General features: G+C 37.4%; 1 protein-coding gene across 1 annotated transcript; it reads left to right on the top strand.

Annotated features, from left to right (window-relative positions):
• The first annotated feature begins 403 nt into the window (after window positions 1-403).
• LDHB (lactate dehydrogenase B) lies at window positions 404-22,088 on the top strand. The gene is made up of 8 exons (XM_064377327.1): window positions 404-508; window positions 3,569-3,703; window positions 11,309-11,426; window positions 13,191-13,364; window positions 15,490-15,663; window positions 19,159-19,276; window positions 20,380-20,503; window positions 21,723-22,088. The coding sequence occupies exons 2-8, from the start codon at window positions 3,575-3,577 to the stop codon at window positions 21,888-21,890; spliced, it is 1,005 nt and encodes a 334-aa protein (XP_064233397.1). The 5' UTR covers window positions 404-508; window positions 3,569-3,574; the 3' UTR covers window positions 21,891-22,088.
• The last annotated feature ends 3,311 nt before the right edge of the window (window positions 22,089-25,399 follow it).

Below are 25,399 nucleotides of genomic sequence, written 5' to 3'. Positions count from 1 at the left end.
TCAAAAAAAAAAAAAAATAGTTATTTCCTTCAAATGAACTTTAAAACGGAGATGATCTAAATTCAGATGTATTGTTTTAAGTCTTAAAGTTGAACTGAAATGCAACATAGAAATTTATTTCTGTTTGGACTAGATCTAATCGAACAAGAGCGTTGACGTCCAGAAGAGTCGGGGATGGGCAAGTTTTAGAAATAACGCGGAGAGCCTGTGAGATGTGAGACCAGCTGGGCGCAGAGGCCTCGGGAAGGTGACCTCCTCATCTGGAGGGCGGGGGAGGGAGCGCGCACACTGGAGCCCTTGTCCTTGAAGGGGATTGAGTAAGCCGAGGGGAGGGGTAGGCGGTGCTCGGGTTTCCAATCACAATGGAGAAACCTAAGAGGCTGCGGAGGTGGTGGGGCCCCGCCCCCTCCTCCCTCCTTGCGGATCCGGCGCCGGAGGAGACGCAGGCAGCTGACATTGTCTTCTCCGCAGCACTGTTTCTGCGGTCTCCAGAGCCTTCTCTTTCCTGGTAGGTTTCTGCTCAGGACCCTGAATCCTGGCTCACAGACAAGCCGAGTGGGACGTGTGGGGGAGTAATTGTGCGGGGAGACGTGGGAAGGACCAAGAAGCACATCTGTCCTCCGCGGCCTTTAGCTCTGAGCATCCGGCCTCGGGCCCTGACTCTGCCTCTTGGTTTAGGGCGCAGGGCGGGCCGTGCCCTGGCGGAGGGCAGCGGCTGCGGCCCAAGGGCGTTCTATCAGGGGAGAGAGAGACTTGTTGCATTTGCAGCTAAAACCGGGCCCTACTTGTCCTTGGTCGGTTCATGGCGGCCACATCACCCCCGCGGCCTGCTGGCGGGAGTCGGGACACGTGCCCGAGTAGCTGGGGGACGGGGAAGGAACCAGGTGGTCTATGAAGCCTGGACGGTCTTTACCTAGAATATTTGAATATACTACCACGGTAATAGGGAAATGCCCCTGCGCTCGCTGGGATGAGGAGAAAGGCGTTAGATGACCAGCACGTTTGGCCCCGCGCTCATCTTTACCCGGCTCTCCTAGTCTTTCCAGGAGCCACGCGCCAGTTCTTTCCTGGCTTCTTTTCTTGATGCTTATTTAGGTGCTTCATTTACTTTACCAGCTTTGCGTGCTCCGAGTAAGGAAGTCCTAGGCTTGTCCCCACAGACCTCACTCGGGGAGATCTCGGGCTTCTGCCTGCCCTCGTGATCTGCTGTTCTTTGCTGCCTGTGCCCTGAGGGAGAGAGGTGGTTTTGGCGCGCCGCGAGCGGTGCTGGCTGCAGTGAGGGCCTGGGGCCTGGGGGAGGGGAGGAATTCAAAAGCAAAAGCTGAGTTTTTAAAAGATTATAATGAGAAAGATTCTGCAAAGAGGATCTTTGCTTCTGAAATTAAGGTACTCGCTGTTTCTTTCTTTCCTTTTTTTTTTTTCTCTTTTGAGATGGAGTCTCGCTCTGTCGCCCAGGCTGGAGTTTAGTGGCGTGATCTCAGCTCGGCTCACTGCAACCTCCGCCTCCCGGGTTCAAGCGGTTCTCCTGCCTCAGCCTCCCGAGTAGCTGGGACTACAGTGCGCGCCCCCACCCCCCGCTAATTTTTGTATTTTTAGTAGAGATGGGGTTTCATCATGTTGATCAGGCTGGTCTTGATCTCCTGACCTCGTGATTCGGCCTCCCAAAGTGCTGGGATTACTGGCGTGAGCCCGACCAGCACTCATATTTCTAATGATTTATATCCACAGCAGTGAGGAGACATAAAGGACCAAGACTCAGAGATTTTTACCCTGTTTTTCGTTCTTGTTCCTTATCCTGCACTCTGATGTTGGCATATGCCTGCATATGACGCAGACCATTTTCTTCTCATTTCTTAAAACTCCTTTTAAAGAAAAATTAAAGAAAAGCACTTTCTCCAGAAAAGTCTGACAGAAAATCTGGCTCAAGCCTTTAAATCGTACTGCCTGAAGTTTTCTGAATTAAAAGGTCTGTCAGAACAACGAATCTGTATTTATATAGCCATCATTTTTGGATTTTCATTTTCCACTGCTTCCTGGGCCTCCCTATACACCAAACTGATCTTAAACAAACCATCTGACAACAATAAACTTAAGTGCAGAACAACCATTTATGTGTGTCTTCGTTCAAGAAGAGCTGCAGCATTCTTTCTTCTGAGCCTGCTTAAAATGCAGGCCATGTTTTATTTCATTTTAAGGTCATCTATTTGTAGAGGCATTTGCACAACATTGCATCTTTCTTCTCTCTCTAGCATCTGCTAGGAAACTGATCTGTAAAGGGGAAAGAATCTACTTTTATCCTTAAGATGGGGGAAATTTTTTTGGAGAAAAAGTAGCTATAAAATAAAATAGTTGTTACACAGTTGTCTCCAAATTCAGTTACTTTATTCCAACTCAGAGTTTTGCTAACTCTTACTTTACATATACAGTTAATAAACCAGATTTATTGCTTAGTCCGTTGCAGATTAGAATTAAAAACTAGACAAAGCGCTGGCACAGTCTGAGACAGGTATGGTGGCCTCAGATGTGACAGTCTGACATGAAAAGTAAAAAGCAAATGAAAATAATGGACATTACAAAGGGAGGATAATTATGAAGAAAAGACTTATTTGCCATCTGTATTCTCTGTTCAAGAAGGCAGGGTGGTATATATTTAGTGTACTATAAATTGCCATGGAATTGATGTTTATTTCAATAGATTTTGCTATTTTTTTCAGTTATCAAGAAAACACTGGTTATCTGATGACACAAATAACGTTTGGTGTTACTGTACAGATCATTTTCCAACAGGTGTTTTTTTCTTTTTTCTTTTCTTTTTTTTTTTTTGACTTTTTGGGGGCTTTAGTTTGGATGGTTAGACAGAAACTGGTTCAGAGGCTGATATTCACCTAATGTGATCCCCTGAAAGGACAATGTATTAAATGTCTGCCTACCTTCCAAGAAGCTTCTTAGGTGCCCTAAAAGGAATTCAGGGTGATATTTTTGCAGACTTTGCATAAAAAATATTCATTGCCATTTTATTGTCACTATGTATTAAGTATACATTCTATGTCCAGTACTCTGTAACACATTTTATGTGCGACAAAGTAGAAGAAACAGTCCCTATCTTCCAAGAATGAAAATAACCATTGGTAGTAGAAATTATGCTTATAATTGGCCGTTTATTCTTTTTATCCAAACTTAAATATAAGTTAATACTAGACCCAAACTTAGTTTACATAGTTACATGTACATTCTTTTCATAGGGGAAACAAATAAATTAGCTAAGTTCAACATAAATATTCACAGTTTTTTACCCAGAAATATTCACAACTTATTAAATACACACATGGAATCATAGGCTGAAGAGAAGAATTCTAATGGACTTCATGAAAGTTTTTACCTTAACAAATTATTCCATTAAATGGGTCTTGTGGTTCTTTAAAATATATTCTGCTTTCTAGTAGACTATCATTAGGCTGATTTTAAGTTGTACTTGAATTCAAAATTGCAACAGTAACATTTTAAGGATAATTTCTATTTGGATTTTATATGCAGATACATGTGTAATGTTTCGATTCTTTCCTTGCAGTGCAAAATGGCAACTCTTAAGGAAAAACTCATTGCACCAGTTGCAGAAGAAGAGACAACAGTTCCAAACAATAAGATCACTGTAGTGGGTGTTGGACAAGTTGGTATGGCGTGTGCTATCAGCATTCTGGGAAAGGTACATTTCAAGAACACCATAGATGATAGAGAAGTTCAGCATGTGTACACAGTTTCTTAGGGCACCTTGAGATTTTATTATATCTTTAAAAGACTTTTTTCCTGAACAATTTAAAGTCGTAGGTGTAATCACACTTCACTTTAAAATATCTAAGCATGTATCTCCTAATATTCTCCCTATGTAACCATAATAGTTACTACACTTAGAGATTTTAACGCTGATGCAGTATTGTCATCCAATATACACTATTAACATTTAAAATTCTCCATGTTGTCAGAATCATGGCATTTATAGCTATTTTCACCTCAGTCCCAGATAATGAATTTTATATACTTGTCATGTCTCTTCATTCTTCTCTGATGTGGAACGGTTACTCAACCTTCCTTTGTTTCTTGTGTCATTGACGTTTTTGTAGCATCCAGGTGAGTTCTGTAGCATGTCCCTCAATTTGTCTGTCTGATGTTTTCTTGTAATTTCGCCCGGGGTTGAATTTTTTGGGTGGGGTTAGGACTAGGTGATGTCATGTCCTTCTCTGTGCAGACCATCAGGAGGCACATGATGTTTAACTTGTCTCATTACTGCTGAACTTAATCCCCTGGCTAAAGTGGTCACGGCAAGCCTCCGCCATGCAAAGATCCCTTTCTCTCCTTTAATTAATAAGTAATCTGTGCCGTGCATGGCTTTTTGAGGTTGTGGGAATATCCTATTATGCTCCTTAAACTTTTACCTAATGGTTTTATTTTGAAATGATTTCAGATTTACAGAAAATTTGTAAGAATAGTAAAAACGTAAAACTTTCACAAATACTTGACCTATATTTACCAATTCTTAACATTTTGTTCTTTATGCTTTCTCTCCACATGTACATATACATATATTTGTATGTGTTTATAGATAGATTTATGGATACAGAGATCATATGTCCATGACATGTGTCTATATCTACCTATATATGGCTTTCTTCTGAACCATTTGAAAATAAATTGCAGATATTTGCCCTTTACTTCCAAGTCCTTTAGAGCAGTGGTCCTCAACCTTTCTGGCACTAGGGACCAGTTTCATGGGGGGCAATTTTTCTACAGATTTGGGGTGGGGGGATGGTTTGGGGATGAAATTGTTCCACTTCAGATCATCCAGCATTAGCTAGATTCTCTAGATTCAGTACTGGTCCGTGGCCTGGGTGTTGGGGACCCCTGTTTTAGAGTACATTTCCTAAGAGTAGGACATACTCTGAGATAATCAGTGCAATTATCAACATCAGGAGATTTAACACTAATACCATACTATTATCACCATCCACTTCTCAAGGCTCTATTTTTCCTGTGTACCTCCGTAAGCTTTTTGCCTTACCTCATATGTATCCCTTATAGTTCAAACCACAGTTACACTTTCTTTAGTTCTCAAAGACTTGAGGAAAGATGCCCTTTCCTTATTTATCTCACTGAACTGATTCCTTATTTCTTCTGACAGCTGCCTTAAATGTAGGAACAAGAACAAAAATGCTTCCTGCCTTCAGAACACACTGTCCCTTTGTGTGTTATGTAAAGGCTGCCTGAATAACCCCTAACCAAGCACATTTCTGTTTTCAAAGTTTAAATTCTAAACCAGCAAACTGAAACTTTACTGAGAAACAGTTATCAAAAAAAAATAAACTAAAAAACGTAGTGCACATCAATGAAAATTTTATCCTTTTGCATTTCCTTCTAGCTAGCTTCAGTTGACTAGATAACTATCATTTAGGATAGCAGCTTCCTAGATTACAGGGAATTTAAATAACCACAATTTCGTGCTCACTGTTCATGCCAATAAAAACAAAAAGTATTTCAGCCTACATTTTTTTGGAAAAAAACATCGAGTACCTGCCATATTCAAAGATAAAATGAAAATGCTTTCTCCTAAATAACCATAGGAGATAGGAACTGTTTATATACTTGGTGTTGGATGACATGGCTAATGCTCAAAGGGCCCTTCCACAGTCTCACACATGGCAGTGGAAGGAAGGGCTGTATGTTGAACCCAGCTATGAATTTTTCACCATAGTGACTTTACAATTTTCTTTTTATTCAATGCTAGCATTTAGGCATTTAGAAAAAATAAATGTATTGATTAAATACTAGCTAAAGATTTTTCTTTTGTTAATCTCAAAATCTGCAGCTAAAGATTTTTCTTTTGTTAATCTCAAAATCTGGACCTTTCAGGAAACTGTATCTGAGCTACCATGATTCTATAAGAAGTACCTCTAGGATTGTTGTAATTGCAAGTTTTAAATCTCTTCAGTAAATAGTTTCATTGAGACTGTACCTAGAGTTAGGTAACACTTCGGCTCAACTCAAGGGCTTTAGAGACTAGGCCCTGCTGCTAACAGATTTGGAATCTTCAGATTCAGGGTGATTTCTGTTTTTCTTTTTTCTTTCTTTCTTTTTTTTTTTTTTTGAGACAAAATTTCCCTCTTATTGCCCAGCCTGGAGTGCAATAGTGTGATCTTGGCTCACTGCAACCTCTGCCTCCCAGGTTCAAGTGATCCTTCTGCCTCAGCCTCGAAAGTAGGTGGGATTACAGGCACCTGTCACCGCACCCAGCTAATTTTTTGTATTTTTAGTAGAGATGGGCTTTCACCATGTTGCCCAGGCTGGTCTTGATCTCAGTTGATCCGCCTGCCTTGGCCTCCCAAAGTGCTGGGATTACAGGTGTGAGCCACCACGCCCAGCTGATTTCTGTTTTCAATCTACTGTTCCTTTTCCCTTTATCTTTAACAAAATGGAGTACATTGCTTTAGAAATTATGTGGAGACTATATACCGAAGAATATTTTTGATGACATAAATACAGAGAAGAATGATTGACTTGTTGAAAGATGATTTAACCAATTAAAAATGACGAAATATTATTTTAATGGGTAAAAATAAAAGTGGTCCAAAGTTGTGTTAATACATGGTAAAGATTAGAAATCCCACTGGCTTAATAGAGAAAGGAAAATAACTCTGCATGTGGGTGTCTGTATATTACTTCATTTATTCCTTTCTGGAACCTGTCAGAGGATATTGTCATCTATACCTTATTGTTGAAAAAAACAAAAACCAAACACCTAAGATCACACAGACAGTATATGCCACATCTGGCCTTTTTGAGCTCATAGATAGTGTACTTTGCCCCCAGAAGTTAAATAAAAGTATAGCATCAGAGAGGTTGAGTAGGGACATGCAGTAGCTAGACTTGCAAAGCCCACTAAGGCTTCCTAGTGTGGTGTCCCACCGTATGGAAACTCGGTTATTTTTGGCTTCTACTTTTGCTCACTCTCTGCAGCCCATTGCTTACATAATAACCATGGGGAGCTTTCATAAAACTAGTGGCTCCCCTACTCAAACTTTCCAGTCATTTTACAGTGCACATATGCTACACACATACATAAAATCCCATGAGGCCTCACAGATACCTCCCTGCTCATTTCTTAGAGCACACAACTCCAGGGGCACCGTGCACACAGAGGCAACAGACCTGCCAGTGCAACGTGATGGTCCCATCTCTGACTTCATCTTTTCTATTTGCCTTCTGCCTCCCAAATACCAACCTCATTTTTGCTTAAACTCCTTTACTTGCATTTTCCTTCACTTGGAATGTTCTTCCCTAGGCCATAGGGTTGACCCCTTCTTATCATTGAGATCTTACTGCAAATGCATGCCTTTGCAGGCAGGTCCTTCCCATATAAAGTAAATTTCCTTTCTAGTAGTTTCAACATCTCGCTGCCTTATGCACCTCAGAGCACTTCTGCCTTCAGAGATTATCCAGATTTTTTGTTTGTTTAATTCCTGTTTCCTTCCTGATGCAATCTGTCACAGCAGAGACTTTACCATAAGTGTATACCTGAGTAGTAGGTTAATGCCAGGCACTTATATGATAAATAAATGAATATTTTCTGCTATTACTTATAAGGTGCACTCATATTTTGTCAAACTTTGGTCATAACTTTTGATTTTTTTTGTGAGCTATCTCAGGCTCTACATTTTAGCCACCAAGAGGAGGAGCTGAATGTCTTAAGTCATGATATTGTAAGGGTCATGAAGAACTTCCAGACAATATTATCTTAGATCCTTAGCTTCTAAGTCTGTCTTTGGTTTGAGTGTTTATCTTTGCTTCAGTCAACTGTAGCCATGTTCTTGTAGTACAAACGCAGATAACAAAGCTCTTAGGAGGAGCAAGGTATGTACAGACAAATTGCAAAGTAGTTTTGCAGTGCAAGACTTGGCTTAAAAGTAAAACATAATTAAAATTTGGTATTTGTACAAGCCAGGTTTGGCATTTCAGCCAGAAACATGCTCAGATAGTATTTAATAATAACATAAAAGTAGCATTTTGGAGGGGAAGAAACACAAACTATTGAATAAATGGCAGGAAGAAACACAAACTATTGAATAAATGGCACTTGTCCATTTAGTTAATAATTTGAGAAAGGTTATGCCCTTTCCTCCCACAAATTTTACACATACTAAACACTTGGATATATATATATATATATACATTTTTTTGAGAGAGAGATGGAGTCTTACTCTGTTACTCAGGCTGGCTGGAGTGCAGTGGCATAATCTCTGCTAACTGCAACCTCTTTCTCTTGGATTCAGGTGATTCTCCTGCCTCAGCCTCCCGAGTAGCTGGTACTACAGGTGCATGCCACCACGCCCTGGTAATTTTTGTATTTTTAGTAGATACAGGGTTTCATTATGTTGGTCAGGCTCGTCTTAAACTCCTGACCTCAGATGATCCACCTGCCTCGGTCCCCCAAAATGCTGGAATTACAGGCATGAGCTACCTTGCCCGGCCAACACTTGGATATAAAGACCATCAAATACTAAGGCACTGGTGATAGCAATGTATTACTTAGGAGGAAGAAAAGGCGGAATATATGGCTGTGTCTGTTCCACACAAGACTGTAGATTAAAAGCCTTTTTTTAAGTCTGTCACACGAGTAAAAATAAAGTTGTTTTTAAAAAGCAGTTTTATTGTTATATTAAGTAAGCTTTCAAAAATGGTATTTTGATATCTAACTGACCTTGATCCATAAAAAGAAAACTGCTTTTTAAGTTAATCTAAATCTTGCTGTTTCAAACATTTTAAACATACTTACAGCTTAAGTGAATTATACATATGGTAAGTTCGTTTTATAAAATATGTGAATATAGAGGGAGATTTATTTAAGCCAAACAGCAGCACCAGTACTTAGTCACACATCCTCTATTTGCACGCCTCTCCATTTGTGGGATAGTCAATGCTGCAGATGCAGCTAAATTCGGCGTTTCAATTATTATTATTTAAGTGTTGGATCGCTTCCTTCCTTATCAGCAGAGTATGCACTACTCAGGCAATTCTCTACACCCACTGAAACAAAGAGACAGGATCTGAGATCCTGTGACATCCTTTTCTACTTAAGCACTAAATTGTTTTGCCCTGTTGACTTCTGCAGCACACATGTGATGTTACTAAAATAAGAATGATATTCCCAGTGCTCAGTACCTTAATAGAACCGTCACAGCTATTATTAAGTTATATTGCATTAATTTAGGACTTAAAAAACACAAATGAGAATTTTGTGTGTTCTTATCAGAGGTTGCAAAGCAACGAAAGCAGCTTTAAAGGTGTCAAAACGTGTTTAAGTAAAGATAGATAAAAATTAATGCCAGTATTTGATATAACTGGAAACGAAGAAATGTTTTGTAAGTGATCCCCAACTCACAGAACGGTCATTTCAAAAATCTGTTAGTAATTTGGTTGCTCAGAACTAAGGACTCATTCAGCCATCAGGACGCTTTCAGTCTAAGAGAAACCCTCACAAGCAAGCCCACTGTAACTCACTTCATGAGACCGGCTAGCCACTTAGATTTTAGCAATAGACGACAGTGTTTATTCATTGTCAAAGAGGCAGCGAGACCTGCTTTATCTAGCAGTAGGTCAGCTTTTCTTATTTGTTGTCTCCCAGCTCTCTGGCGCATCTCCCTCAGGTGGCCCCTGCCGCCTGAGCTACTCCACCTTCTTCTTCAAAGTGCTTCCTGAACTCCAGTTACTTCTGTCCCCCCACGAATTAACACCCTACACCCTTCACCTGTGTAGCGGATCACACTACTATTCTTAGAATAGGTTGACCCTTGAACAGTATGGGCAGGTTCACTTACAGGCAGATTTTTTTTAACCAAAAATATATTGAAAATATAGTATTCAGGGGATGCAAAACCCACATATATGGAGAGTCTTTCACATCCCGTGAATACTGTCATTTTTGTATATTTGCTTATACCCAGATTTTGGTACACTCTGTGATTCTGGAACCAATCCCTTGAGTATCGTATATTGAGGAATGACTGTATTAGCATTTTTAACTGGGCCCCAGTATTGATATATTCTACTTAGCTGATATTTTTGCTACCAGCCATAAAAACAATAAAAGTGAGGATTCTGGTGATGTTTCAATCGGAGGGATAACCACTTTTTAAACAGTTTATAAATTATGACTTCTGTAAGATAATGGAATTTCATAGCTGACAGCTTGTTTAGATGTGTCTAGACCAACCACCTTTTTTTCTTCCGTTTTTATGTAGAGATTCCAAGCATATAGAAAAAAAAATATGATTCCAGGCCTGGGGTGGTGGCTCATGCCTATAATCCCAGCACTTTGAGAGGCTGAAACTGAGGTCAGGAGTTCAAGACCAGCCTGGGCAACATGGCAAAACCCCATCTCTACTAAAAATACAAAAATTAGCCAGGCATGGTGGTGCACACCTGTAATCCCAGCTACTCAGGAGGCTGAGACTGGAAAATCACTTGAGCACGGGAGGCAGAGGTTGCAGTGAGCTAAGATTGCACCACTGCACTCCAGCCTGGGCAAGAGTGAGACTCGTCTCAAAAATATATATATATACACATATATATATATGTATAAATAAATATATGTATACGATTTCAGATCAAGATTAAATAGTATATTCATTACTTTAGATTTTATTTTGGATAGGGAACAGAGAATGACAACTGGAATAGAAAACGAAATCTGAAACTGGGCAAGTCTCAGGCACACATTCGGAGTGATCACCTGTCAAAAAATCTCCCAATCCTAGATTCTCTGTTCTTAAAACGCTCCTTCCTTTCCCCACTAAGACATTTGAGTGCATCAGAGCCAACCCGAAGATTCTAAGCTTCAACTTGGGTTTCAAATCCTACTCTAAAGTAAACTCATACTCCTGGTGATTTAAGCCAAATCTACCCTCAGAAAACCTCTAAATTGGGGTGACCTCAAGGATGAATGCATTGTCCAGGGTTGTTTCTGGGCCTGAGTGTATTTTTATTTTCACCATTCCCTCTTCTTAATATGTAGACTTGTATTCACTGGGCCTACTCTTGAACTAAGCTGGTTTCGTAATGAATCTTTTAGTCTATATGCTCTTAAAGTAGAGTTTGTATCATGTGAACTGAATCCTAGTTGAGTATCTTATTGCATGGTAAAATTCTTAAGATGTTTTGACCTTTGGTGCTTAGCCATGTGAAGATCTTTCTTTGGGTTAGATTTTGATCCGAGACATCCTAGAGTGGCTTAGGGTTCTAATGCCTGTTTTTGCATTTACAGTCTCTGGCTGATGAATTTGCTCTTGTGGATGTTTTGGAAGATAAACTTAAAGGAGAAATGATGGATCTGCAGCATGGGAGCTTATTTCTTCAGACGCCCAAAATTGTGGCAGATAAAGGTAATTTCACTTAATGCCCAAAATAAACAAATGTTAATTTTTTTCACGTCCCCAAAATATACATTTAGAATGCATCTTACAGCATAATAGATTTATTTTTAAGTAGGAAAAGTTGAAGTTTTGGAACAGGTATTTCAATACCTGTTAATAAAATATTTATAATCTAGTTTAGTAAATTCAAATTATTGCAAAATTGTTATATAATTATAAAATGTTTTCCCCTTTGTCCTCATTTTATAAAAAGCTCTTATTTCTCTATTCTACTTTTTATTTCTAATATATTTTATATTCATTTATTAACGGACAGCTACCTAAAATGAGTTTGCTAGCCATAAATGATCATTGATATGTCACTAAGAGGAAATAACAAATTGGATTCATAGCATTATTTGGTTTATCTTACCACCTTTCTTCTACAGGCCAATTTTCTTTCATCCATTTCTAGAAACCCACTTGCTACTGCTAAAATATACACATAACAAATTGGCATTTTCCCATTAGAAGTATATGTAGAAAATGGTTATATATTCCACACTCCACACGAGTTATCTTTATCCTAAAACAGATGTATTCCCTAAAATGAAAGTTTGAATGCATTCTTTTCTTTAAAAATGTCTTATCTTTTTATAAACCTTTGTCTATATTCTAAAACCTTTAGCACAGCCTGCCCAGATCGCAATTTGGATACAACCTGCATTTCCTCATGCCTCATCATCCTCCTCTTCTCCCTCAGTCTCTGTTATAAAATTAGTCTTCCCATCCTGGTGAATCTGGTTTGGCAGTTTCTTCTTTTCTTCTGGGTCCAGTTTATCCTCAAGATTAAACTGAAGTATCACTTCTATTAACCGTCTCCCACATAACTTCTACACATTTTATATGTAACATTTTGGGCTATTGTGTTATAATGGCTTGTTTATATGTATCTGAGAACAGGCATGTTTTCGACCCCAAAAGTATTGGTACAAGGTAATTTCAATGCCTTGAAAACAATAGCTATTATTTATGAATTTGTGACATTCTGGGCACCATGTGAAATATTTTGCACATATTATTTCATCTAACTTCATCTTTGCAACAACCTTATGAAACATAGGGACTATAATTACCTCCATTTTATGGGAGAGGAACCAAAGTATTAGTAACCATCAAAAGGCACACTGTAATCCAGTTTAATTATGTGAATCATCCATAACTATTGAGTCTAACGATCACATCAAATTGCAGTATCTGTATATTTTTCAAAAGAACACACTTCCTCAAGAAAAAAATAAAATCTCCTGGGAAACTTGTAGTGATAAAAAGTAAATAAGCTTCCTACAAACGTATTAGAAATCCAAGTTTTAGTTTCCAGACAAAACCAAACACTTCAGTGCCTTTTTGCCCTTCCTAAATTTAACTTTTTAAGGTAAAAGTAACTTAAAATTGATTCTGCTTTTTTTTCTTTCTTTTTGGCTACCTATTGGATTCACTGTTTACATGTCATTTTATTCCTGATTGTTCATTGAATTCGTAGCCAAAAACATATTTTGGGGTCATCTTTATTTTCTGAGGCATTTTGATGTTTGGATTATTGCAGTTTAGTTCAAGGGAGAAAAAAGAAGCCACAGAAACATTACACTTCCAACCCTTACAATACAGAAAACTTAATTCACATATCTGTTCTAGCATCTTATATGTGGTTAGGCTTTTAGAGCATATCATATAGGATATGTTTTATTGAAGAGTTGTCATTTAAAGTACCTGTTTTTGCCTCTCTTTTTAAAGATTATTCCGTGACCGCCAATTCTAAGATTGTAGTGGTAACTGCAGGAGTCCGTCAGCAAGAGGGGGAGAGTCGTCTCAATCTGGTGCAGAGAAATGTTAATGTCTTCAAATTCATTATTCCTCAGATCGTCAAGTACAGTCCTGATTGCATCATAATTGTGGTTTCCAACCCAGGTATTATTGTAATACTGTCATTCTCTATTCTGTTAAGTTCAGTGTTTTGGGGTGTTTGGTGTTGTTTTGGACTAAAATCAGTCCCAGTATTCACTTACAGAAGCAATTTACATGTCTTCTTTTATTGGCCTTAGTGGTGTTTGCAAACACCAAACGTTTGAAAAATGTGAGAAGAGTTTTATATAAAGCAATTTCATGACACCTTCCTTTCTTCCTTCCTTTCTTTCTCTTTCTTTTGCCTTCCTTCTCTCTTTCTTTTTTCTTTTCTCCCTTCCTCCCCCTTCCCTCCCTCTCTCCTCCTCCTTTCCTTCCTTCTTCTTTCTCTCTCTCTCTCTTTTTTTTTTAAAGAGATGGGTTTCACTGTGTTGGCCAGCCTGGTCTTGAACTCCTGTCCTCAGGTGATCCGCCCACCTCAGCCTCCCAAAGTGCTGGGATTACAGGCATGAGCCACCATGCCCAGCCCCTCTTTCTCTTTCTTTTTTTCTCTTCTAAAAAATAAATTTAAAAACATAATAAAATTTTTTTTTAAAAAGAAGCGATTTCATGTTTTTGCTTCATCTGGCTTGGTTATAGATTCTAAAGACTTTTAAAAAAAATTTTAAGGATTATCCTGTGATGCAGAATGAAACATTTGAATGTAGTTTCAATTTGTAAGAAACATTTTAACGTATTTGACTTTTTGTCTTCTGGAAAATCCCATTATACAGAATTGAAACAGATCAACCTTGAAAAGAGGCATGTAAAAAGCCATTAAACAAGTCTGTTTTAAAGATGGAAATAGACTGTATTGATGGGCAAATATATGCTGATACCAAATGCTCTGACTTAAAAATTGCTTTCCTGTCTAACTTAACATCTATAATGTGAACATTAAAGGTTCTGACTAGAAAGAATGCACTTTTTTAGCCTTAACAGCTAAAATGTGCTCCATTTGACACTGCTTTTGTCTATAGTTGCCACCAAACTTACTGCATGTTGGTGAGCATAGCAGGTACATTGGTAAAATAGTAAATAAAATGGATTGATTATCTCTTACACTTCACATAGAGAAAGATTATGAATGAGAGCTAGGGGAATCCCCACAGTATCTTGAGTATTGAGAGTTGGGAGCCGGCAAGGACAGAAGTTATTTCCATATTTTTACTCTCTGTAAACCCAGATTGGAGTTCATGAAATGGTTCAGTCTTAGATATAAAACTTCTCATGCATATATATGTTTGCCAGGTAGATGTAGAACAGGAATGACAAGTAGCTAGCACGTAGGGAGTTAATGCATCCTGTGCCTCAGGCAGGCATCGCTAAATGATTATGCAACTTTCTAGATACAGCTTCACAGCTGGATTTTCCAGGGAGTCACTTCCGCTGAATCAAAGTTGGCAAGGAAAAGTTATCCTGTACCAAATGTCCTTGAATTATCTCAGCCATTGTCTACAGATGAGTGTGGGGGTGGAGGCTGCAGGATTAACTTTCAGCTCTTCACCTTCCTTGTGTGCACAGTTTTTACTTTTTACAGCTTAGCCTGCAAGTGCTGTGATCCTGTCTGGAACAGCAAAAGTTTTTTCTCTGTGGTTTCAAGGCTATATGCCACACTGGAGCAAAGGTTCTTAGGAGCATAGATGTTCTTTTATTAAATAGAAATTTTTAATACTATGTATTATCATAAGTGTTTACTGAAAGATAGCTCAAGCCCAGAAAAACTTAAGGTAGCAGGATTAGATACATTAGTAATCAAAGGCTTCTTTGTTTATGATGACAATCATTATAATTATGGAATGTTAAAATTGGGGGAAACTTAAATGACAATCTAATTCAGCCTGTTTCATTTTTTTCAACTTTAAGTTAATCTGCAAGGTTCTTATGTATTCTTGTTTCACATAATAATGCAAATGTAAAAGCAGTGTTGCACTTTTCATGTCTTGCTATCTTCATATAAGGCTTAAAAGTTTCTTTTTATCTCTCTCATTCCTGTTACCTCTAACTATGAAAAGTTAGTATTTACATCTTTCTGGTCACATTTCATTTGGGGCATGGGGAAGTGGGGCAAGGGAAGCCTGGGCACCCCAAGCTGCATAACAGTTGAAGTTGGCTTTGGTTTACTTACATACATTATTTCCAAAATTTTTAGTGGACATTCTTACATATGTTACCTGGAAACTGAGTGGATTACCCAAACACCGAGTGATTGGAAGTGGATGTAATCTGGATTCTGCAAGGTTTCGCTACCTTATGGCTGAAAAACTTGGCATTCATCCCAGCAGCTGCCATGGATGGATTTTGGGGGAACATGGCGACTCAAGTGGTAAAACAAAAAAAAATGCCTATGATACTGGTTTTGCCATTTTGAATTTTTTGTTTTATTTCAAATTTTATAGACTTTGATGTACTTCAGAACAGTTGCAAAAATAGTAGTTACTTTTCTATTCCAATTTACTTTATCATTTATTCCTCTATCTGTCTTTCTATCTATCATTTATCTTTACCCTGATGAATTAAGCATAAATCAGTTCTCTTACGCCTTTCTCCATAGTTCTTTACTATGTATTTCCTCAAAACTAAGATTTTCTTTTTCATAATCACAGTAAACTTATCAAAGTCAGGAAGTGTAACACTGATAGAGTATCATCTAATCCACAGTCTATTAATTCACATTTCACCAACTTTCTCAGTAGTTTTCTCTAAAGCTTTTCTCCTAATTCAGAATCCATTCTAAGTTCAAACATTACATCTATTGTATCTCCTTAGCCTCCTTCATTCTGAGCAATTTCTCAGTCTATCTTTGCCTCTCATGATCTTGACGTTTTTCAAAAGTCAGGTGAGTTATTCAGTAGCATGCCCATCAATTTAGGTTTGCTGATTGTTTCTTTATCATTAGGTTGAGCTATGTACTTTTGGTACAAATACCACAGAAATGAGCCTATAGCTTTCTCATGGCATCACATCCAAAGGCATATAATGTCAGTGTGGCCAAAAACTGATGAGAATAACTGTGATAAGTCAGTTAAGGTTGTATTTTGCTAGGTTACTCTGTGTGAAGTTACTACTTTTCCTTTGTAGTTTTTAAGTGATTTGTGGGAAGATGTTTTGATACTGGCTAGGAAAATATCTGATTCCTCATCAGATTTTTCTCTGCTAAGTTTAGCATCTATTAGTGATTTGTGGTTGAATAAATTATTACCACGATAGTTGTCAAACATGATCTACTAATTCCATCATTTATTCTATATTTGTTAGTTGCATTCTACTGTAAGTCAGAACTTTTTCTTCTTTCTTTATTCATTTATTGATATCAGTGTGGCCTCAGATTTTTATCTCATGCCCCAAATATTCTGTCACTATCATTTGTAACACTCAGGTTATCCCAGGTTTGGCAAGTTACAGGCTTTTCAAACTGACTCGTATGTCTTTTTTTACTTGTCCCATCATTTTTTGAGCACTTCCTCCACAATAAGTTGCACCAGCCTCATTTTGAAGTTTTCCTGCCCAGCACTAGAATCAGCTGTTTTCTTAATGAGCCCTGCTTGCTTTTAGCAAGGAATGGTAATTAGAAACCAAGATCAGGCATAGGTGTGCTTGCGTTACTGGTATATTTTTGCTTCTAGGACCTTTCAGTAGACAGAGCTATTACATCCATTGTGTTTGTTGAAGGTGAAATGAATTATGTCTGCTCTTCTATAATGTAAAATAATCCTTACCTGAAATGAAATCTTATTTTTAATAAACTATTAATTATAACTCAATTATTTAGTAAGAGACTATATGATAAAACTAAATATTTTCTTTAGGAACTTAAGTCGAAGTAAAGAATTGTTGTACATAAATCAGTCATTCTAGAAAGAGCAACGTTAAAATCACATTATACTTTTTTTAGTGCTTCATGGTGAGACAATTAAAAACTGTATTATAAATGTTTTATTTGACTGAATTGATTTCTGCCACATATGTAAAGGATTATTTTCTCCCGATAAGGTCAAAGTATAAATCTTCTTTTGAATTCAGCAGGAGTTTGAAATGCAATTTCAGTAAAGGGTTTATCTTGGTGTTCTAAGAATTTGTTCTTGAAATTATAGTGTAATTTATTTGTGCTTTCTAATACGATAATACTGACTTTTTTTCTGACACATCATAACACTGTATTCAATAATTCTTTTTTCGGGGTGGGGGTTGGGGGGACAGAATTTTTCTCTTGTTACCCAGGCTGGAGTGCAGTGGTGCGATCTCAGCTCATTGCAACCTCTGCCTCTCAGGTTCAAGCAATTGTCATGCCTCAGCCTCCTGAGTAGCTGGGATTACAGGCACACACACAACACCCAGCTGATTTTTTGTATATTTAGTATAGACAAGGTTTCATCATGTTGGCCAGGCTGGTCTCAAACTTCTGACCTCGGGTGATCCATCTGCCTCAGCCTCCCAAAGTGCTGAGATTACAGGTGTGAGCCACCACGCCCTGCCTATGCAAGAATTCTTTTACCTCCAAGGACTTGTCTGAATTTTTGTCTGGTTAAATTGTAATGGTCCTATGTGTCTCTCTTGATCAGATTAACTTGAACATGGGAAGTTTTTAGCTAGTCAACTCCATAATTTTAGGCTTGGCTCTCCCATCTTAACAAGATAATGTGACTAACGAGAGTTCTTAATTTCTCTGAACCTGTTTCCTCATCTACAAAATAAAGATAATTATACCACCTATGTACTATATAAAAAGTACTTAGTACAATGTCAGGTGTACAGTAAAAGTTCAGCAAGTGCTAGTTATAATTATACATTTCTAGATCTATAGATGGGAAGTGATATTACATGTCCTCTAGTTCAAGACTTTAATTTTAGTGAGAAAAAAATAAAGTAGGTGGAGTAGCTGTTGAAGATCTTTTAGTTAGCTAGTGGCATAACTACAGCTAGAATCATGTCTTCTGATTCCTGTCCAATGTTCTTTTCTGTTATGACTTTTATTTTTCCCAAAAAGTTTTTAAAATTTTCACATTGATCTATATTGTATACATAAAATGAAAGATAATTAAACCATGCTCACTAGACATGATTATGCACATTTCATACTTTTCATCAAAAATTGTGAAAATGTCCAGTTACCCTGACTTGCCAGAAGTTGTGGACTAAAAGGGGATCTTATATGGCTATAAACAGCTTTGTCCTTCATATCTGTTTCAGCCACACTAGATTCTATCCCACACCTAGTGTTCTCCTTGGAAACCTTTGGAGGAGAAGGAATAATTGTTCTCCAAAGGTCTCCAAGAAATATGTAATTTAGGTTTCAAGGCCCAATTCAAAAGCCTGTTTTGTGTAGTTCTTTCTGACACTCTTCACCCTTAAAATAAGTAGACCCTTATTTATAATTGTTACTGCATTTTCATAATTATACTTTATTTGGGTCTTATTCTAGGATTTTTTTTCTTTACTCTAGAATAAAGAAGCATATATTAGAAAAATATGGAGGAAAAAAGTAAAAAATTCCTCACACCAAAAGTTTAGCATAGTCCCCAACTAGAATCTCTTGTGATTTCACACACCTAGACAGAGGCAAAGAATTTTATTTTCTCTGTAACTGTGACACAGCAATTCTGCTTTGCACTAAAATTATTGAGAGTTAAAAGGTCAGATATGTTGCTATTTGAAGGCAAATGTCAGCCTTTTGTGGGGAACTATACTAGAGAGTCACTTCTTGGAGCAGTTGCAGTTGGTATTCAGTAACTTGCATCAGAGGTGAAATTGCACTAAAAGAAGAAAAGATTTTTAAGAATAACGTCAGAAATATCTGCAGTGACCTTTTTTTTCTTAACAGTGGCTGTGTGGAGTGGTGTGAATGTGGCAGGTGTTTCTCTTCAGGAATTGAATCCAGAAATGGGAACTGACAATGATAGTGAAAATTGGAAGGAAGTGCATAAGATGGTGGTTGAAAGGTGAGTGAAAGGGAGCTTGATTTTAGATGATTAATTTCATCTTTACTTAAATAAAATTATAAACATTTTCTATGACTGTCTGCTTAGATAAACTCTTAATGTAATTATCCAGCTGTTATCTTTTGAAACTGATAAGAGTTTTACACTGGTCACACTTGCTATACCAGTCTCCCTAGGGAAAGTAAATGTTTTCTCTGTAGATTAAGTCTATTGTAGCAGTAACAGGAGCAAAATGTGGAATTAACAAGCGAGAAGAGTCTTCAAATTGCCTCCTCTCAACAAATAAGATTGATTTATTTAGAAAGGTAAACTTAGACACTATTGGTTTCATAATTGCCCAAAATAAATACACTTGCTGGCTGATTGCTAACAGTGTTTAAGTTTTAATAACAAGACTAACTGATGTCTCAAATATAGAATCGTTTTGTTTAGTTCAATTTTAGTAATTGTTTTTCAGGAATTTGACCTGCAAGTGGAGAAAATAACCTTAAAAAAGTTGAAAAGGTCTTTATAATTTCAATTAACTTAACCCCTTATTTTACAAATGAGAAAACTATGGCTTACCCAGATAATGTAACTGGCCCAAGGTCTTCTAATCAGAGCTACAATTTGTGCTGAAAAAATTGCCGGGCAAGATATTGTCATCATTTTTATTAGTTGATTATAATATGTTAGGTGACAGTGGCAAGTGAGACCTCACAGTTGAGATATATTTTGTCCTTTTACTTTCATTGTTTCCTGATTTTGTGTTTGGAAATATGTTTACAAATAAATTACATTGCTTGGAAAATGTATATTTTTACCACAGGGACTTTATGAATCTTTACTTATACAATAAACTAATGTTATCAAACATTTATATAGTATTTACCATGTAGTGCTTACAGTTACAAGCATGTTACATATATATAAACTCATTTAACACTCACAACAAACTTAGGAAATAGTTACCATTCATATCCTAGTTTAAAGAAGGGAAGACTAAGGCAAGAAAGGTTAGATAATTTGCCCAAGATTACAATTAGAGACAGAGCAGGAGTCAAACTCAGGTGATCTGGTTTGATTGAGTCTTATTTCATTGATGTCTTTATAATTTTTTTAAGTGCCTATGAAGTCATCAAGCTAAAAGGATATACCAACTGGGCTATTGGATTAAGTGTGGCTGATCTTATTGAATCCATGTTGAAAAATCTATCCAGGATTCATCCCGTGTCAACAATGGTAAAGGTAAGACAAACTACTACAAAGTAAAATATGATTTCTGGCAGTGTATTCTAGAAAAAGATTCATTTCAAGAGGCCCAGACCAGATAACATCATAGTTCACAGTTAGAAATGTCTCTGAAGGTTTTATGTAAACCATTGTCATTTTCCAGCAGAAGTCTTGGTCAACAAGGGCAATAACTTACAGACTCTAAGACATTCAATAGATGTTGTCATTCTTCTTTGTATAATTTTGCAAATTAAGTATTAACTCTGATTCTTTACTTAGTACATTCTTAAAGTATTGATCATCTGAATAAGTGTAATAGTTTCATTTAAAGTTGATATACCAAACTCAAGATTGCCTTTCATAGAGCACTTGATATCTTAGCAAATACAGTTTAATTCAAAAGCTATGGAGCAAATGCATAAAACAGGTAGAAATTATTTTTCAAACAAAACTAAAATTATATTAAAATGTTTTGTAAGACAACTGACTCATTTTCTACAAGTCAGTGTAAATCAAGTGTGTCAAAAATTGGGTAATTACTGAGTCTTAGGGTACATGTGTAGGAATTTGTTTATTCTGTCTACTTTTGTGTATGTACCAAATTTTTGAAATTAAAAGTTTAAAAACTTATATTAAAGTATGTTTAATATAATTATATAATTTGATTACTTATATAGTTAAATGACCCTTTGAATAAAGTACCCACAGAAACTGGTAAAGTGTTTTGGAAATTGTTTTGTTGTTGTTTTTGTTTTTTTAGCAATTCTTAGGTGGTCCAAGAATCTTGCTTTTAATGGTCTCTAATTATTACCTAGGACCTTGTAGATTGGCTACCACTTTCTGAAATTTCTTTCTTAACTCAAAGTCTTTAAGCAACTTAAAGCTCATAGTGTATGTTTGCATATTCTATGTATAAAACCTAACTCGAAACGTAAGTATTGGGGAAATGTGGACCTGTATGTGATGAAAATCAGATAAGAGAATGAGTTTGTGCCTATCAAGTTTCCTACAAGTCTTTCTGTTGAAGCATAAGACCTTCGATTCTTCTCTTTTTTACCCCCTTTAGAGTTGAGGTCTTGCTCTGTCACCCAGGCTGGAGAGTAGTGCCACGATCATAGGTCACTGAAGCTTCAAACTCCTGGGCTCAAACAATCCTCCCACCTCAGCCTCCTGTCTTTGATCATTTTTACATATGGTTCCGTGTCTTAATCTCAGTGCTTTGTTGTTCTGGCAGGGGATGTATGGCATCGAGAATGAAGTCTTCCTGAGCCTTCCGTGTATCCTCAATGCCCGGGGATTAACCAGCGTTATCAACCAGAAGCTCAAGGATGATGAGGTTGCTCAGCTCAAGAAAAGTGCAGATACCCTGTGGGACATCCAGAAGGACCTAAAAGACCTGTGACTACTGAGCCCTAGGCTGTAGAAGTTTAAAAACTACAATGTGATTAACTCTGAGCCTTTAGTTTTCATCCATGTACATGAATCGCAGTTTGCTCTGATCTTCAATATGTGAATTTTGGCTCACAGAATCAAAGCCTATGCTTGGTTTAATGCTTGCAATATGAGTTCTTGAACGAATAAAATTAACTATTGCAGTGTGCTTCTATTTCTGGGATTCCTTCCTTAATGATTCCTGAAAGATTTCAGTGAATCTGTCAAGTCATTCTTACCACACATCATAAATGTCCCTAAATTCCAATGTCATCTACATTCCTCCCTCTGGGTGGCACAAAAATTATTTATTGCAACATGTGCCACAGTTTCGTAGTTGGTGTTGTCCTGAGAATATGATTATCATTTTGGTAATAACTGAAGAAGTTGTAATGGATGTCAATGTATATGACATTTACAAGAAAGCCCATTTTAAAAGGAAGAACCCCTAAAATGGAAACTTTGTTAGAGTTAGTTCTATTTAATGAAGGCAAATGAAAGTTTGGTCTGGATTATTTAGATTCAGGCTACTTGGAGATAGCATAACATGTGAATTCACAGGGAACTTAGGTAGACTTCCTTTAACAAAGAGTTCCCAATTTACATGTCGTATGTAGGGGTAAATTTAGGTAGTGTTTAAAACATGGGCTTTGGTGTCATACAAACCAGGACTTGAGTCCTGGCCTTATCATTGATTAACTGTGATCTTGGTCAAGTTGACTACTTAATCACTCCTAATTCTCAATTTCCTCACATATAAAACAGTGATGATAGCAGTACCTCTTCAATATGGGTTGTTTAAATGAGAAAATCATGTAAAACTCTTAGCACATAGCTTGGTCATCATGGTAGCTAACATTTAGTAGTCTTTCCTGTTCCAAGTAACTTACCTAAATCATCCCAACTATCCTATAAGGTAATGTTTCTTAACGTCAACACTGTTGACATTTTGGGCTGGGTGTTTCTGTATGGTGGGGGCTGCATTGCACATTGTAGGATCAGTGTCCCTGATTTACCCAATTGATGCCAGTCACACACCTCTGCCCACAAGGTGTAGCCAAACATGTCTGCAGACCTTGACAAATGTCTCCTGGGAGGGGGTGAGGACAATCACCCATGACTGAGAACCACTGTTGTGAAGTATTTGTGTCCTCATTTTACAGATGAGGAAACAGACATGAAGAGGCACATGGGTAATAGCCGCTAAATAACAGAACCAGGATTCAATCCAGGCAATTAACTTTAAAATCCTCTCTCAAGTGTACTATAATGCAGAAAAACTGAAAAAGTTGTCATATTTTTGTGTTTTTTTAGAATAATATTGAAATTCTTTAATGCTCCAGCACCAGCATATAATGAGGATACTATTATTTCTGTATTACAGAAAGGGAGATGGACAAGTTATTAAATTCCTTTTTCATGCTGCATTTCCAAAGCTACTCAATCTGTTGGTATGGTGATCATATCTAGATGTAAGGAGGAGGATTAAGTTAATATATGCTTCTAGTTGATCGTTCCAGTTTGAATGTCGAATTTGCAATAAGCCAATAGTTTCCAAACTTCAATTTCATGGATCAGTTTAGAATTGTTTAAACTTTGTCTAAAAGGGGGAATGGACACGTGTGTAGGAGGTTAGGAAGCACGGACACAAGTTTGCCAACTTTTAATTTTGCCAAATAAGGACATGGAGAAAAAATCCCATTTTCTACTGTCATACAAAAGAAAAGACAGTTTAACGCCAAAAGAATGAGAAGACCACAATCTCAAATTTATCAGCTGTCCCAGACCATGGACGGAAATGCAAAATCCTTGGGATGGCAGAACCAAGAGCTGGAAGAAGGCTGGGCTTTGAGTTTGCATGCAGCTGCCTATACCAGCTATTGACTGCCTGCCTCCCAGTTGCTTTTTATATTAGGGAGAAATATATTCCTATCACTGTTATTTTACGTATCTGTCTCGGCTAACCAATTATTTCAAAATGACATACTCTACAACTATATGGCATAGTACCTGTTCGATAATTTTTTATCTAATGGAGGACATACACTTGGATGATAAATAACAAAATAAGATGCTATAAAATCAAGAAAAAAACCACAGGATTCCTCACACATTCAGTTGGAGGACTTTTGTTATTTTCTTACTGTCTGGGGAAACATGAAAAATGGAACTAATAACATTCCTTAGGAATAGAGGAGATGCCCAATAACACCTGACTCGTCAATACATGGATTCAGATATTCCCTGGGTCAATATCCACAATGCAAAAACTGTACTGAATGAGACAGACATGGATAGTTTATCCATATCGGTACTTCGATCTCATACGATTTTAGAACAGTAAGTGACTTTTGCCCAAGGTATTTTACAGACGAGAAACTGATATTCAAGTACTTTTGTGGATCTACTGCTTAGTATTTCTGCAAAGTAGCTAAAACAAAGAAAGGTGGAATTTATCGGTGCAACTAGCTGAAAAGCTTAGGAATGGAACCGGACATTAAGCAACACCATATTCAAGAATAAAAAATCAATGTCGTCAGAAGTATGCAGTTTTTCTCCAAATCTCTTTTTTCCCTGTACATTTATTTAATTCTCAGGTTCTATGTAGTGGCAAATTGTCTATACCAACTCCTGAATTGTATCTTCTCTTGTTCAGATCTAATAGAAAACTGTCAGCTGGGCGTAGTGGCTCAGACCTGTAATCCTAGCACTTTGGGAGGCTGACGCACGTGGATCACGAGGTCAAGAGATCGAGACCATCCTGGCCAACATAGTGAAACCCCGTCTCTACTAAAATACAAAAATTAGCTGGGAGTGGTGGCGTGGCCTGTAGTCCAAGCTACTCAGGATACTGAGGCAGGAGAATTACTTGAAGCCAAGAGGTGGAGGTTGCAGTGAGCCGAGATCACGCCACTGATGGAATAAGATCTACATCATTGAACCTAGCCCAGTGATGTGAGTGTTGCACTGCTCTCATTGATACATGACTTGTCTTTTTTGGAGCCAAAGCCCATGAACTGAGAGTGGTGGAAGGGATGAAACCCAGACGAAATTTAAGGCATTTCCAGACATTGGAGGGGAAATAGAACTGGGTGATTTTTAAAGATAAATAAATAAATGTCATCTCTCGTGGCTGAGCTGGAACTGAAATTCTCAAATATTGACACCAAATCAGTAGTCTTTTCCACGACCTGTTTTACTGCCTGGCATTAGTGTCTTCCAACAGTTATATAATAAATGCCTTCACTTATATCTGGGTTCTGACACAGCGAAGTGTTTTTAGGTGTAATGTGGGCCTTTCAAAGGAAAATCTCTGCCTTTTCCATTCTACTATCTGGTTCAACCCGATTTCTATTATTATTGGAGCTCCAACTTAGAAATACTAGTCATTGCATTAGAAAACTGAGAGATGAATGGAAAGCAGGAATTTTTAACCCATTTTGGAACACAGAGCTCTATATGAATAAAATTAAGCGGACA

This window comes from Aotus nancymaae, unplaced genomic scaffold (genome assembly GCF_030222135.1).
Source record: "Aotus nancymaae isolate 86718 unplaced genomic scaffold, 86718_ANA_hifiasm-v0.15.2.pri h1tg000016l, whole genome shotgun sequence".
Taxonomy (NCBI): domain Eukaryota; kingdom Metazoa; phylum Chordata; class Mammalia; order Primates; family Aotidae; genus Aotus; species Aotus nancymaae.
Note: the sequence above shows the minus strand (reverse complement) of the source record. Positions and strands in the feature narration are given on the sequence as shown.